Source organism: Trametes versicolor (assembly GCF_000271585.1).
Source record: "Trametes versicolor FP-101664 SS1 unplaced genomic scaffold TRAVEscaffold_6, whole genome shotgun sequence".
Taxonomy (NCBI): Eukaryota; Fungi; Basidiomycota; class Agaricomycetes; order Polyporales; family Polyporaceae; genus Trametes; species Trametes versicolor.
Window position 1 is genome coordinate 693109 of NW_007360326.1, and position 15112 is coordinate 708220.

The following is a 15112-nucleotide window of genomic DNA, read 5'->3' on the forward strand; positions in this document are numbered from 1 at the left end:
TCGTTCGGCTGTATGACCTGGTTTTGTTACGCCGGCTCCATCACTGTTACTGAAGTTCTCTCTGCTTACGGCGCCGCGGCCCAGGCACTGGTCCCAGCTCGGATGGCGTAGATATCGTTCGGCTGGGGGTTTGACTGGGTTTTATGAAGAGTTCGAACTTCGGAGTTCGTCAGGACAGCGCACCGAATATGACGAAGCGCCCAAAATGGATCATCTTATAAGCGGCGGGACGCTGCGCCTCGTGGGTACCGGACACCCCCCAAAAGGAAATCGGCGAGGTACCGGTCATACCGCCATCGTCATCTGCATCTCTCTCTGTAACGGCTTGCACAACATGGGCAGCCTGATGATTCATGTTCATCAGGCGGTATTTTGTAAAAGCTGGGGAACAGGCTGTGGTGTCCTTAAAGTTCACTTCGCCTGTTCCCAACTTCTGCACGACTCGGACACCGCTCGACCTCTCTGACAGTGCAGGGTCTTCGAATCTCTACGCACCACACTGTTCAGACACCTTTTATCTTCACCGTCTCTCTCGATGAAGGTTATCTCTCGCCGAAGCCACGAGCGTGGCCAAGCCGACCTCGGCTGGCTTAAGACGTTCCACACCTTCAGCGTCGCGGGGTATGTCATTCCAATCTCGTGAATCGGCAGAACAATGGTGCTGAATCTCGCCCAGACATCAGGACCCCCACCACGAACGATTCGGCCCTCTTCGTATCATCAACGAGGACCGCGTCGACCCCAAGACCGGCTTCGGCACGCACGAGCACCGGGAGTTCGAGATCTTTTCGTACATCGTGAGCGGCGAACTCGAGCAGTGCGTCGCCCGTCGTGAGTGTACGCACCTAAAAGTCTGACCCTCTTCTTTGTATAGCCGCGACTCGATGGGGAACGTCGAGATCATGAAGCGCGGTGACCTGCAAATGACCTCCGCGGGCACTGGGATCCGCCATAGCGAACACAGCCACGGCGCGGAGCAAGTGCACTTCCTGCAGATATGGAGCTTCCCGTCGACAAGAGGTCTCACTCCTCAGTACTTCACGCGGCACTTCACCGACGAGGAGAAGCAGGACCGGTGGGCACACGTCGTTGCGCCTGTCAATGCCCCAGGAGTCCTGGAAAAACGCGAAGCATCAGGACCCGCGCCCGTCCACTCACCGCTCGACCTCTTTGCGACCATCCTGTCGCCCGGGAAGTCTTTGGGACACACCTTCCAGTCTGGAAGCGCCGCGCGGAAGGGCTACGTGCATGTGATTCAGACGTCGGGCTACAACCCGAAGGAGGCGAGCGGCGCGCGTGTTCGTGTCCTCGGCGCCGAGGGCGGGCCTGTGGATCTGAGGGAAGGCGATGGGGCGTATATCATGGCTACGCCTGGAGAGGAGGTCACGATAGCGAATGCGGGGGAGACACTCGCGGAGGCGGTGTTTTTCGACATGGAGTGAGGGCCGGGGAGGCGGTCATACGCTGTGGGGGTGGGGGCGCAACTAAGGTAAATTCACGAGCTATGCGTGACTTAGCTATCTCAGCGGCCTCGAGGAGGAGGGCTGCAGTGCATTCCACTAGCTTGAACGTGGAGGGCCCGGGGCACAGTAAATTCGCTTGGAACTGCGTCACCCGATTGCGACAACTTGCGACGCGTCGTGTTGACTCGTGTGTGACCGTCACAATATCTTGACTCTGTCGCGTCCAACAAGTTGCAGTCCGTCCTCTGACAGCGCTCTCTGATCGTCGTGGCCGCCATGATGCATCTCTCAGTGTCAGGCCTTCAGGGGCCGACATTCGCACACTACATCGGACCTGGCTCAGTAATCAAGAGGACTTGCTGAATTCTGTATATGGTTTTCTCCTGCTGGCAACTCATTTCAGGGCCCCAAAGCACGCTGGCGGTCGACCGTACTCAGGAAAGTCGGTTCTAGGATCCGGGTCTAAAGCTCTTCGGTGGTCGATCGCGACGCTCGCTCCCGCAAATGAACTTACTGCATCGGCGTCAACTCCGAGAAAAACGACGCGAAAGCATATCCTGCTAGTGTCCTGAGGTTGGTCGAGCCTCTCGTGAATGTCTTCCCAGCGATCATACGTCCTAAGCTATAACGTTGCATGCCCGAAACACGTTTAGCATAGTGGTAGCTATTTCGTTTCATTAAACTATTCTTATCCTCTATCGCTCAATTATGACCACAGTAGCGGTGGTGCGAGCTTCTCCGTCGGGCTCAGCGGTATCTTTCGCTGCCATCCAGCTCGAGCAGGATACTTCGCCGACCGTGGGCTGGTGCAAACTCGTAGAGATCTAGCCGGGACACGCCGATCAAGTTGAGGATTGTTTTCCCCGCCGGTGGGCTGCTGAAAAGAGCTCGGAGCGCTTCGAAAAAGGGCAGGCGACTGCGGCCAGCTGCGGCCGCGCTTGTTTCGACATGCCGCGGAAGCCGAAGAGCAACCTCAATAGTGCGCCGTTTGCGCGTGGGGAAGGGGAGGTACGGCGGGAAAGCGAGAATACTGAGAACGTGTCTAGTGCTCGCTGGACGCGAACGATGCCTGCCAAGCTGAGGCGCACGCGGAAATTCCTGGCCCGTCACGCGTGGACCTGTCCGAGCTGCACGATGTCTGGAGGAGGCTCAGGTCGTACCCGCAGGAGTGCGAGACAGAAGAATGCTCATGACGTATGGTGCATAGTTTGTGCATAGTTCGTACTATGTCGAGTTTGTCATCGCAGAAACCCGGTCCTCAAAAGTTCGTAATACTCCCTTGTTCCAGGTGTCAGCTCGAAACAGCAACATGCCCGGCCTCGAGTTCAGGCCTGGACGAAGAAAAAACGCCACCGGCGGGCGGCATCGGGTCATACAAATCCGCGGAGTGTAGGATGGGGAGTATTCCGAGATGTACGTGGCTCACCCCAGTGACAAGGATGGTAAGGATGTGTTCAAGAGAATCTTATACACACGAGGACGCCTGACCGCCGACTGTCATGCGCTGATGCAACCATCACTTGAGGTATGTAAATGCTCCTTTGCTGAATTTCATTTACTTCACGTACGCGTATCGGGCACGCTGTCAGCGCTTCCCCCATATTCTTCTCTACCTTCCCCCTGTTTGCTTGGTTGGACCGCGTCTCTCAGCACTACCAGAAGCAAGGTGTGTGTGGGAGTGATCTTGCGAGGAGAAACTGCTATTGACCAGTGATGTTGACAGGATGCCACGGTTCTTGAACACCTCGTCAGGCGAGTTCGAATGGCACAATGATCCTGCAGAGATCGTCTACGCCATTCTATCCCATACTTGGCGTGACCCCGAGGACGGTGGCGAGCAGACCTTCGACGACGTCTGCGCGCTCCAAGCTGCGGTAGCCGAGGATATTCGGAAACAGCAAATCGCTGTTCTGGCCGAGTTGAAGGCTCTCGCAAACCTCACCCCATCGCTCATTCCCCGCTTTTCAGTCGATATTCTCGAGCGTTTGGGATCCACGCCCTCCTGTGTTCTCTCTCATCCAAAGCTCTCAGACAAGATCAAGGGCGTCTGCAAGGTCGCACGCGAGGCCCGTTTCCGGCTCGTGTGGAACGACGCGTGCTGCATCGACAAATCGAGTAGCGCCGAGCTCTCCGAGGCGATCAACTCGATGTACGAGCTGTATAGGCTATCGCAAGTCTGCTACGTCTATCTCGAGGACGTTCCCGACGGCAATGATCCCCAGGACCCAGATTCCCACTTCAGGCGAAGTAGATGGCACAGACGCGGTTGGACACTGCAGGAACTCATCGCACCGGAGACGGTCGAGTTTCTAACGAAGACGTGGCGCTTGCTAGGCACGAAGATGGGACTCGCCGCGACGCTGGAGGAGATCACTGGGGTCGACTTCAAGATTCTCACAGGCCAGGCCACTGTGCAGTCCGCTAGTGTTGCACGGAGGATGTCGTGGGCAGCGCCGCGACAGACGACGCGCGTTGAGGACCGCGCTTACTGTTTGTTGGGCATCTTCGGCGTCCATATGTCCCCGATCCATGGCGAGGGCGACAACGCGTTTCTCCGTCTCCAGGAGGAGATCGTCAGGACCGTCCCGGATCAAAGCATCTTCGCCTGGGGCAGCAGCTATATCCCGATGAGGATGTCTCGACGTGACGAAGACAAGGCCAAAACCTTCGAGGACCTCAGGCTCTTTACTTCGCCGGACCCAGGTCTGGTCGCGAGTAGGGCCGCATCTTTTGAGGGATGTGCTGATATCACTCCAATCGCACCGTCTGCTCTCGCTTCGCGACTACAGCTGAGGAGGAGCCAGAAGGTCCCGCCAGTGCATTGCGTCTTTACTCCGCAGGGTGTCCGTGTGCACCTTCTCTCCCTCAAGATCGCATCCCTGAAGGGTATTCAAAGGCACGTTGGAAACCTGGTGTTGCGGATGCGATGCCCCGACTGTAGGCGCACCCAAGCCGACACACTTGCACTCCTACAGTGCGAAGACGAGAGCGGGTCGCTCATCGCGCTCCCTCTGTGTCAGCCTCTGGAAGACACCGTCGGAAGCGGACGCGGGTTGTTCATCGGGACCCACATCGCGTGCCACCGGAGCCCTGCAGCTGGTTTCTTTACTGCCCGAACACATCATCCATATCGCACTGTTCGTCTAACCAAAGAGGCGTTGCCTGAAATCCTAGAGCATGTCACTCCTACGCTGATCGAGGTCTCTCTCCTCAGGCACTACCCGAAACCTACCTCCACGAAGCGACTCCCACGGATCAATGCGGTAGGCTGTGAGGACAAGGACTCGTTTCGACAGCCAACACCGAGGATCGAGCTTTGGGCCTGGCCCCCAGCCTACGGCCGTGAGGACGCAGTAGCCTTTCGTATTCCTCCCCGGGACATCGAAGCTCTAGGCATTCTTGGCTTCGTTGTAGAGACTCCTTTGCAGGTGCTACGCTCGGAGAAGGAGGTCACTGTCAGAACGTCTCTCGCTTTCAGTGGCGGGAATCTTTCCTCTCGGGCAGAAGAATGCCCGCAGATCATCGAGCTCACTCTCGCCCTCAACTCCTCGGCCATTGGCATCCTCAAGCAAACTATTGCCACATTCTCCATCGCAAACTCCGTTGGTGTTCTAGCCCAACTTGATTCACCCTCTTCATCCTCTTCACCCGCCGCCACCCACGGAGGAGTCACCAACCCTCCTTATGTCATGAGGCGAACTCCCTGCATCGACGGTAACGGAGATCACAGCCCCCCGATTGTAATACGTCTACAATCTATCCGTGATCGCGTCATTGCCAATGCTGAGTTCACAGTCTGTTCCGACACCGATTGGGAGCAGGATACGTGCACGGTTCGTTTTCTGCGCATTGCATTGGAGTACCCCTCAGAAGGTGTAGTCACGTCCAACACGAATCACATATGGCTATCCGTTCAAATCTCGGAGAAGTACCGACACCCTCGGGTCATCGCGGACATAACTTTGCCTGGCGAACATCTGTCGTCACAAAATAGCGACGTCTGGGAACACGGTACTTCAAGCCAGTCCTCTTCCGGTAGCTCAAGCGAAGATGTCGACGGACTGGCACTGCTCTCCTCTACCAGTCGCGCGACAGCTGCGGTGAGTCTGCCAAGCTTGAACTAGACGTACATCGTGTGTCTAATCAGCTGACAAACTACGAATCCCACAGGCCATCTTAGCTAAGTTAGAGCGGCCGGAAGACTCGACAAGAAGAAGCTACGTGTCCTCCCTAGCACCACTTTCCAAGGAACACCACACACCGACGGAATTTGGAGGACCGTCGGTGAGTCGGTCGCCTGATGCGTCTGGTCGATAGTTTTCGTTGAGAAATCTGACTTTCCACATCTATAGCGGAGCGTTTCACTTTACACGTACGATCAGCGCGATGTGTACGAAGACACGACCGCACAGGCTCCAGACATCTCCACCCAGCTTGCGCCAACGCCCTACGATGTGCGCCCAGGGACATTACGCGACTCGGACATATACTCCACGGAGTCAGGCAGCGGGTCGCTATATTCAACGTTTCCTCTCTGCTCGTGGCCGCCCAGGCCACTGCCGGAAGGAGTCTGCGAGCTCGTACCAGAAGATCCCGGCATCACCCACGAAAGACACGAGCGCTCTGACGTGTGCTACCGCGAGGACTCCACTCTCCGAGCGCAAGTCCCGACGATGCAGGTCGCTGAGCCGATGGCCAAGAATCTTGGGACACCGAGACAAAATACTGCTCAATCGTCACAGACCGCGGCCATACTCGCTCGACCCAACGCTCCCTCCACATCGCAAGGTATGCATCTCGTGTATTGGTAAGGTATGCCTACACTGTTTGCTCACGTATGCGCTCTTGCAACTTTTAGTAATGGGCACCGACTGGGAAAAGCCTCCTTCGTATCGTTTCGCCTCCTCGAAGGCTCGCAGGAAGGGACAGTGTGCCATACAGTAGTCTTGACCAAAAACAGCTGCGGCAGTCAATGTTAGCATCTCGCGCTCATGTCGTTCTGTAAAGTTGTATAATATTCAGATCATGTCTTGTCGGCAGAGTCGGTCCCTCGATGCTGCCCGCCCGCCGAGATTCATCGGCGGAGGAAGGGGGTCATCTCGTTGAGCGCGAGGACATCGACAAAGGACGTACTTACACGCTCAGGCAGAATTGACGTAGGCGAAAGGACACCTGGGCTTGAGTAGAGATATGAAGTCAGGAGATATATTATTCAGCCGGTACCTGCTACCGTGTGTACACGACGCAGCGAAGCCAAGCGGGAAGACATCGGGCTGAATGCAGAGAGTATGCATCAAAATCAGCGAGCCCTTCCTTCCGTGAGTGTCCTTGGTATGAGACGCTGTCTTCGTCCCAAAGGCCAGAAAGTCGTCGGGGTGATCCTCTCCTACTATCGCCTAGATCGCCCTCCCACACGTGAGCCCTCCATAACTCCACGCCTCGTGTTCGCCGTCTCTTCATTCAAACTCAACGCACGCGATGAAAACTCACCTTCATTCCAGGGACGGCAAATCGAGCGATGCCACCGTATTCTTCCCCTCGGTGACATCACGCCAGAAACAAAGTGTCGCAAGAAGTAGTGCCGCCACAAAAGCATGCACACGCGCCCACAAAATAGACCCAGCTCCCGACACTCACCTTCAACGTGCTATCTTTGCTCGCACTGACGAGCAGTCTTGAGTCCGCGCTCCACGCAAGGCGGTACACTGCCGCGACGTGCCCGCGCAGCGTGGCGACGAACTTACCCGTGCGCCCATCCCACACGCGCACGCTGTTGTCCCACGCCGCACTCGCCGCCCACCGTCCGTCGGGGCTGAATGCGACGTGCGAGACCTGCCTCTGGTGGCCTGTCAAGCGCGCGAGAGGCTTCAGCTTCCCTCCACGCTCAGCCGCGTCGCCCGACGCATCGGCAGACGCGGTGCGCGAAGGGAAGAGCGACCACAGGAAGAGCGTGTGGTCGTCCGAGCCGGTGATAAGCAGCTCGCCGGCGGTCGCGACGAGTGCGTTGTAGCGTTTCAGCGCGAGCTCCTGGGCTAATGGAAGTCGTTAGCGAGGTTGTTTGCTTGTCTGGTCGGAGTCGCACGCCCGTGCGAGGAGAGATAACCCCGCAGCAGTACGTCCATCTTCCAAAGACGAATGTACGGCTTCGATGTGGCGGACGTCCCGGGGTGGAGCTGCCCCGCCTCGCTCTCACGCACGACTGATAGAGAAACGCACCTTCGGTGTCCGAACTCGTCTTTTTCCCTAAATGGTCGAACGGACCAGTGCGCAGCACGAAGTCGGTGTTGAGCGTGAGTGTCGTCACCCAGTGTGCATGATCTTTGAGCGTGTGCAATGGTCGTCCCTGCGGATCCCATAGGCGTTAGCGACGAGAGTCCACTAGCGTGGGGAGCGGTACTCACGCTCTCGGCGTCCCATATCCGGACTGTCCGGTCGCTGGACGCAGTGTAGAGCACGCCCTTTCCATTCAGCCCGCCGCCACCCCATCGAACGACGTTCACACTAGCGGTGTGACCACCGAGGGTGTACTCACACCTTCGGGTAAGTGTGGACCATACGCGGACAGTGCCATCCTTCGATGAAGAAGCTAGTCGTGGAGCAGAGGGGTTCCTGCGACGCATCAGCTACCGATATGAGATGTTACAGGCTAGAAAAGGCGCGCACAGGTGTATTGGCTCCCAGGAGAGGGAAGTCACCCATTTTGTGTGGCCCTTGAGGGCGTCGCCTATTGCCGTGCCGGTCTTGGGATCCCATAGTCTGACCTAGAAAACATCCGTGTTTCAGTATCGACTCAAGCGATGCGAAAATAAAAACAAATAGGTCTTGCGCCGAAGATTTGTCCGCAGTCAGGTTCAATCATGCATTCAAATTGCACACTCGCACTCTGTCTCCAGGAGGAGCGTGTGTACAGTGAAATATCGGCGATACCTGTAAGTTCTCTACTTCGCACACGACGGGGTATACAAAACGAGATACAGCACGAACGTCTCGCCCTGCACTCATCTCGTCGCAGATCTCCGTGAAGTGTCGCGAGTACATTTGTGCATCTAGAACGCTTCACGTGGGATAGTAGACCTCGAAACCCGATCCTGCAACGCTTCCTGTACGGCGGCCACTTCACCAGTGAGAGTAGATGCAACGCCAGTTCGTGACTTATGTTTAGCGCAAACTGGCGCCCCACCCGACCCTTCTTCTCCGGTGCTCGGGAACACGGTATATGCTCTTCGCCATGTTCAGACGGACTCGGCCGCACGCATACAGAGCGCCTCTCAATTTCAAGTGGAGGTACTCACATGTCCATCATGCCCACCCGTAGCGAGCTTCCGCTCCATAGCTTCCCACTCGACGCAAAGAACCCATCCCTTGTGCCCCGAAAGAACATGAGACGGCGTCTCCGTGCCAAGATCCCATAGCCGAGCATTGCAGTCGCCGGAACCTGTCGCCAGAAGGTTGCCAGTGGGAGAAAATGAGGCACATAGAATGGGGGAGGTGTGCCCCGAGAGCGTAGATGAGCACCGTGTTGCCGGCCGAACTTTGAAGACGGCTTGCGGAGAACAGTGTATAACGAAGACGTCTTCGGACGTGAAAGCGTGCGAGGGATGCGAGAGGATATCCTCTTCGATGGATTTCGCGATCGCGATGCGGGTGGGCGCGCCGGGCGTTGTTGCGTCTGCGGGGAGTGCTATGTGGAACGCGAAGGGGACCGGGTCCTCGTCCTATTGCAACGGTCCTCAGTTATGCGAACGAGCGGCGTCACACGGCGTGGACTTACACACTTTTGTGTTGAGCTTGTTTACAATCGCCTCGAGGCCCTCTCGCGAGACGTTTGCCGGGAGATTGACGGCAGGCGCAAGCGGCTGCCCGTCCTCTTCACTAACAAATTGCACTACGATGTGCGGCGAAGGCTGAAGCAGCTCTGGCTCTGGCGGCGCGATGCCGTGGTAGACCTTCTGTCGTTTTGGGGGTGGAAGTAGCGTCGCCATTATGCGTCCCAGTCAGCAGCTATAGGTGTGTCGTGAGGTTTACGAGGATTGTCGTGCAGTTTGTGAGGAGCTCGAAGAGCGTGCAAGATCAAGCACCGAAAATGGTGAGGCGCCCATAGATGAGAAGCGCTTGCCAAAATCGGGTTAGATAAGCGTCGGGGCGCTTGCGGGGGCGTGCGACCTCGTGGGTACCGGACACCCCCCAAAGGGAAATCGGCGAGGACATCTGCGCCTCCGTCTGTAACGGCTTGCACGACATGGGCTGCTTGATGATTCATGCTCGTTCTGCGGCCTCCTATAAAAGCAGGGGGTAAGGCCGAGCTGTCTCCTCACTTCGCCTCCCGACAGCTCCTGCACGAAACCACTCGACATCCTGTCTAAACTCATCCAGTCCAGCATCTTGAGGCCTCTACGCATCTCGCGCCCAGCTGCCACTTTCAGACACTTTTCATCCTCACCATCTACCGCAATGAAGGTTGTCCCTCGCCCCAGCAATGAGCGTGGTCAAGCCGACCATGGTTGGCTCAAGACCTTCCACACATTCAGCTTTGCCGGGTAAGTCGTTAGACCCGCCGGGCGACGGGATAGTCGTACTAACTCCTGAGTAGATATCATGATCCGCAGCACGAGCAGTTTGGCCCTCTGCGAGTCATCAACGAGGACCGCGTCGATCCCAAGACCGGCTTCGGCACGCATGCACACCGGGAGTTCGAGATCTTCTCGTACATCGTGAACGGCGAGCTCGAGCAGTATGTCATCCTCCCCGTATTTGTGTCCGCAAAATACTGACCTTTCTATTCGATAGTCGCGACTCGATGGGCAATGTCGAGATCATGAAGCGCGGTGACCTGCAGATGACCTCCGCGGGCACTGGCATCCGCCATAGCGAACACAGCCACGGCTCAAAACAAGTCCACTTCTTGCAAATCTGGAGTGTCCCGTCGACAAGGGGGCTCACGCCCCAATATTTCACTCGGCACTTCACCGACGAGGAGAAGAAGGACCAGTGGGCGCACATCGTCGCGCCAGTCAACGCTCCGGGCGTTCTGGAGAAGCGCGAAGCATCGGGACCTGCACCTGTCCACTCACCTCTCGACCTCTTCGCGACCATCCTTTCCCCTGGAAAATCTCTGGGCCACACCTTCAAGTCCGGAAGTGCGGCGCGGAAGGGATACGTGCATGTGATCCAGACGTCGGGCTACAACCCGAAGGAGGCGAGCGGGGCGCGCGTTCGTGTCCTCGGAGCAGAGGGCGGTCCTGTGGACCTGCGGGAGGGCGACGGTGCATACATCATGGCTACTCCTGGCGAGGAAGTGACGGTAGAGAACGCTGGGGAGACGGCTGCGGAGGTGGTATTCTTTGACATGGAGTGAGGTGTTTGGGCCAATGCTGCTTGCTCTCCGGTTTACATCAACATCTCTGTAACGATATCCTACCTACCTATTCTCCCTAATTTTCAGGACCTCTGTTCACTCGCAACTTAGTTCATGCTGGTGTCCGCTGGGGACGCCAGTTATGTGCATCGCGCGCATGTGATCGAGACGCGTCGCGTTAACGCGTTTGTGACCGTGACCGTGTCACACTCTTGTCGCGTCTTGTGAGGTTTCTGGCTCTGACCGACTCGTCGGTCCTTCCCAGCTGCGATGTATCTCCCCTAAACACCTCCTCCTGCTCGCCGTCCCTCCTCCCGTGCAGTGCGCACACCGCTGGCCTGAAGATTCACCATAAGTTGTAAATAGGCAGCTTTCCTGCTGGCAGACCAATCTACTTCTGGGTCGTGACTCTTGCAGTCAGCTTGATTGCCTCTTTGGCAGCCCGTGGCAATGTCCTCTCCCGCGAAGGAAACAGAGGTTCCTTTCTCATTGTGAGTTCGTTCACGGCACGGAAAAACAGGACGTGTGCAAACCCTTCCGCAACCGCCAGCTTCGTTGAGCTTGTGCAAGCAATTGCAGCGATCAAACCCCATAGGGCCGCAGACAAGCAGCCACGCAGTACGCGCTGGGTCGACACACCCACATACAAGACCTTCAAACGATGGCTCGGTGCTCTACGCGAGCGGTACGCACCGCTGCCTGCCGGTATGACCACCATCGTCTTCCGCCTGCTTTTCCCCGAAGAGGATGTCCGCCGCAAGTATGGGTTGCAGGAAATTCGCATGGCACAGTACCTTACAAAGATCCTTGGAGTCTCTACCGCCGCTGGTGGGAGAGGTGAACGACTGAGGAAGTGGAAAGGCGAGGATGCCCTCGGTTGTCTTGGCAATGAAGTCGAAAGGGTCATGGACGGCCGCTCGATAGTGAGTTTTCCTCGGACTGTATGGGACATCACTAACAATGCGCATATAGGCTAGCGTAAGCAGCATAAGCCTCTGTCGAGTGGATTCGCTTCTCTCGGAGCTCGCAGGTAAATGCGCGTACTCCGCTGAAGTGTACAGAGAAGGCACGCACATGAGCCGTCGCTCGAGAGAAGCCATTCTCTCCGAGCTATACACTTCCTTAACTCCGGCAAAGAGCGCGGTCATGACGCAGATCATCCTAAAGGACCTCCGTCCCTTGTTATACCCCATCCCACAATCTGCATGTCATTACACGTCCGCGCTCCTGGAGTATAAAAGTAACGCTGTGGCGATGCTCACGAAAGAGTCTGCCATGCATGCATGGGACTCTTCCGGTCGCATGTCGTTGATCTTCAAGACGAGGGCAAACCTAGAAGAGGCTGCAACCGCTTTCGAAGGACTCAACAACGGCGAAGTGTTTCCTCAGCCCACAGTGGGAGTGCAAATTCAAGTGCGTGTGAACAGTATACCAGAAGGCCGCATATATTGAGCATTAGCTGCAGATTCCGAAATGTGTCAAGGGTCAAGGACCCGCCCAGTCTCTCAAGTCTCTGAAAGGAGCGGATAAAGTTTGGGTAGAGACCAAGTACGACGGAGAACGTGCCCAGATCCACGTATGGTTCGATGACGACGGCGACCCGCGCATCCGTATCTTCAGCAAAAGCGGGCGGGACTCCACCCTAGATAGAGCGGGCATCCATTCGTGAGTTAACAATGCATCCTGAGAGTACACGGCATACTGAATCAGCATGTCAGCATCGTATATGCTGCGCTCGGGATCCCATACCCAGGTTCATACGCTGAAGCGGATGCGCAGAGCTCTGACACACTACCCTTCAAACGTGGCATCGTAGTCGAGGCTGAGATGGTCGCATATAGTGATGCACTCGGGCGCATAGATGGTGAGCTTTCCGAAATGAACTCACCATACGAACCCTTGACTTACATTTTACAGAATTTTGGCGCATACGGAGTCTCATCGCAAGAACTGCTATCGGCGTGCGCCATAGAAGTCCGCCGCCTGGACCATCCACTCAGGAGGAGGTTATGTGCGACTGATCCATGTTTTTTCCCTGACGCCTACTAATACCTCGTCTACCGGACAGGGAAACCCAGTGCTCCTTAATCTCTAATGGAACAGACGGCGGCACACGCCATCTCGCTCTCGTGTTCTTCGACATCCTGCTTCTCGACGACGCCTCCCTCCTCCCTGTTCCATACGGTCAGCGACGCGAGGTTCTAGAACGCCTCATCAACGTGAAACCCGGGTACGCGATGCTCGCCGAGCGTACTTGTATCGACACAACACTTCCGAATGGGGAGGAAATGCTTAGAAGGGCGTTCGCGCGTGTTGTGGCGGACCACCAGGAAGGTGTGGTGATCAAGGCGGACGACGCAGGGTATGCGGAGAAGCGATGGCCGTGGGTCAAGGTACGCCCTGCTAAGTCACAGGCAAGAACATTGCACTAACGGTGTGATTTTTAGTTAAAGCAGGACTACATCCCTGGTCATGGCGATGCCGTGGATCTTGTCCTCCTTGGGGCATCGTGGGAGAAGGAGCGTGCGAGAGAATTAAGAGGTGAGCCTGAAATGTGTTACATGATGATGGGGTCTCACAGCACTCAGTTCCCCCGACGGCCTATACAACTTTTTACTTCGGCGCGCTCTCTAATGCGGATGAGCTTAAAAAACATGTACGTCGGTTGCTGAAATCCCGTTGCAAATGCTATAGTGATCCTCATGCGTGCGTACCACAGCCCAACCGCCTACCACACTTCGAAATAATATTCACGTCGTCGTACGGCCTCGACCGGGCGCAACTGGAAGAGTTGATCTTCTTGATTCAAAATTCGGACTCTGCACCATATCGCCATCAGGTATGTCGCTACACGCTGTAGATTAATCCCTAAAGCCCACATACTCCAGGCGGCTGCCAGTCTATCATACACTCATACGCTTAGCCGGAGCCTCTCTCCTCCTACCGTTCTCCTTCGGGAGCCGCTGCTGGCCGAGCTCTTTGGGGCAGGCTTCACCAAGTCCCCTGGCAACCGCGTATGTCCCATTGCCCATCACGGTCGCATATCGTTAGGTCTGAACTCATGTAACAGTTCTACGAGCTACGTTTCCCGCGGATAGCTAAGATCTTCCGTCCATCCGATCGCCCGTGGCTGGACGGCACAACGCTCCCAGAGTTCCAGCAAATTGCCCGCACCTCCGTTGGGCGCGACCGCACCGGCAAGGCTGAGGACGACTGGGCACATTCCATATTTCGCCCCGACGTGCCTCCCTCGCCCGGTCTGCATTGTCCGGTGAAGCGGAAGCGCACGGAGGACATGTGGGTAGAACGCCTCGCGCTCGTCGACGCCAAGGTGGGCTCGCGAAGCCCCACGAAGCGGATGCGCATCGACGTCCCTCCTACACGGGTCACGCAGGGGGTGCGTCGGGAGAATGCTGAGAACGAGACAGGACCTTCCGCCTCTGTGGCAGCCGCAGGTGCAAGTGGCAGCCCAAGACAAAGGGTTGGAATGCTGCGTTTAGACTCTGTCACGAACGTGGTGTCGTTCCCACCACCGCTAGCCCCTCCTTCGACATCGCCTTTGTCGCGACGTCGCAACAAAGACCCTTGTGCTCCTGAGCCCTCAAATAGGCCGCAGAGCCCTCCTTCTTCGCCACCACGCTTAAATAACCCCATACCCAGTCAACCCCCAGCACATATGGAGAACACCAACCAGCCGTTCTCCCTGAACGCTCCCGGGTACTCGGGCACCCCCACTGATAGGCTGATAGTTCTAACACACTCCAACGAAGGGATGGACGCCCCCCAACCGCAAGATCCGTCCGCCCGCGCGCCGACTCCGGATGAGCTTTACTACCCAAGTGTGCAGGAACGGCCTCTTGATCCTGTCCCATTCATTCCTACAGCACGCACCCTCTACCAGTTCCTGCACAACTCCGTAGTCTGGCTGGCCCGTCCAGACGGTGCCCCGCGCCCCGCTTGGCGCGCGGCGTCCCAGGCGATCATTCCCCCGAGCAGCAGGGTCAACACGCTGGAGGCGGTGGTGCTCGCGTGTGGGTGGAGTGAGACACTCGCTTGTGCATGGGCGGCACGCGGCGTCGTGTTCGTGGACGACTCCCAGGACGGCGGCGCGTGGTCGCTCCAAGAGACCATGAAGGAGCTGGCGGCGTTAAGAGCGGCAGCGCTGAATGCGGGTAAGGCGGCGGCGTGCAAGCCGGTATTCCTGCTCAGTATGACGATGCTCGCGCATGACGCGCTCACGGAGACGGCGACGGTGGAGGAGTGGGAGAGCCGGGCCATCTGTCGATTCGGTTAA

At 57.0% G+C, this 15112-nt stretch overlaps 5 protein-coding genes across 5 annotated transcripts; 4 read left to right on the forward strand and 1 right to left on the reverse strand.

The window, feature by feature from the left end:
* Positions 1-535: 535 nt before the first annotated feature.
* TRAVEDRAFT_37283 (pirin domain-containing protein) lies at positions 536-1442 on the forward strand (the record flags this gene model as incomplete). The annotated part of the gene is made up of 3 exons (XM_008040048.1): positions 536-621; positions 677-817; positions 875-1442. 3 exons carry the CDS (start codon positions 536-538, stop codon positions 1440-1442), a joined length of 795 nt encoding a protein of 264 aa, XP_008038239.1.
* A 1745-nt stretch (positions 1443-3187) lies between these two features.
* TRAVEDRAFT_123502 (uncharacterized protein) lies at positions 3188-3781 on the forward strand (the record flags this gene model as incomplete). Its single annotated transcript, XM_008040438.1, has 1 exon — positions 3188-3781. A coding segment is annotated over one exon (594 nt), but the record flags the coding sequence as incomplete, so codon positions are not given.
* Positions 3782-6955: 3174 nt separating this feature from the next.
* On the reverse strand, positions 6956-9445 carry TRAVEDRAFT_37288 (WD40 repeat-like protein; the record flags this gene model as incomplete). The annotated part of the gene is made up of 7 exons (XM_008040049.1): positions 6956-6994; positions 7101-7495; positions 7680-7806; positions 7865-8072; positions 8127-8224; positions 8756-9178; positions 9239-9445. The coding sequence occupies 7 exons, from the start codon at positions 9443-9445 to the stop codon at positions 6956-6958; spliced, it is 1497 nt and encodes a 498-aa protein (XP_008038240.1).
* Positions 9446-9742: 297 nt separating this feature from the next.
* TRAVEDRAFT_167810 (pirin domain-containing protein) lies at positions 9743-10918 on the forward strand. Its single transcript, XM_008040439.1, has 3 exons — positions 9743-10000; positions 10054-10194; positions 10251-10918. Exons 1-3 carry the CDS (start codon positions 9915-9917, stop codon positions 10816-10818), a joined length of 795 nt encoding a protein of 264 aa, XP_008038630.1. The 5' UTR covers positions 9743-9914; the 3' UTR covers positions 10819-10918.
* Positions 10919-11268: 350 nt separating this feature from the next.
* On the forward strand, positions 11269-15112 carry TRAVEDRAFT_124375 (uncharacterized protein; the record flags this gene model as incomplete). Its single annotated transcript, XM_008040440.1, has 12 exons — positions 11269-11309; positions 11369-11741; positions 11791-12231; positions 12284-12483; positions 12537-12682; positions 12736-12829; positions 12887-13211; positions 13266-13359; positions 13407-13474; positions 13538-13657; positions 13707-13832; positions 13889-15112. The coding sequence occupies 12 exons, from the start codon at positions 11269-11271 to the stop codon at positions 15110-15112; spliced, it is 3252 nt and encodes a 1083-aa protein (XP_008038631.1).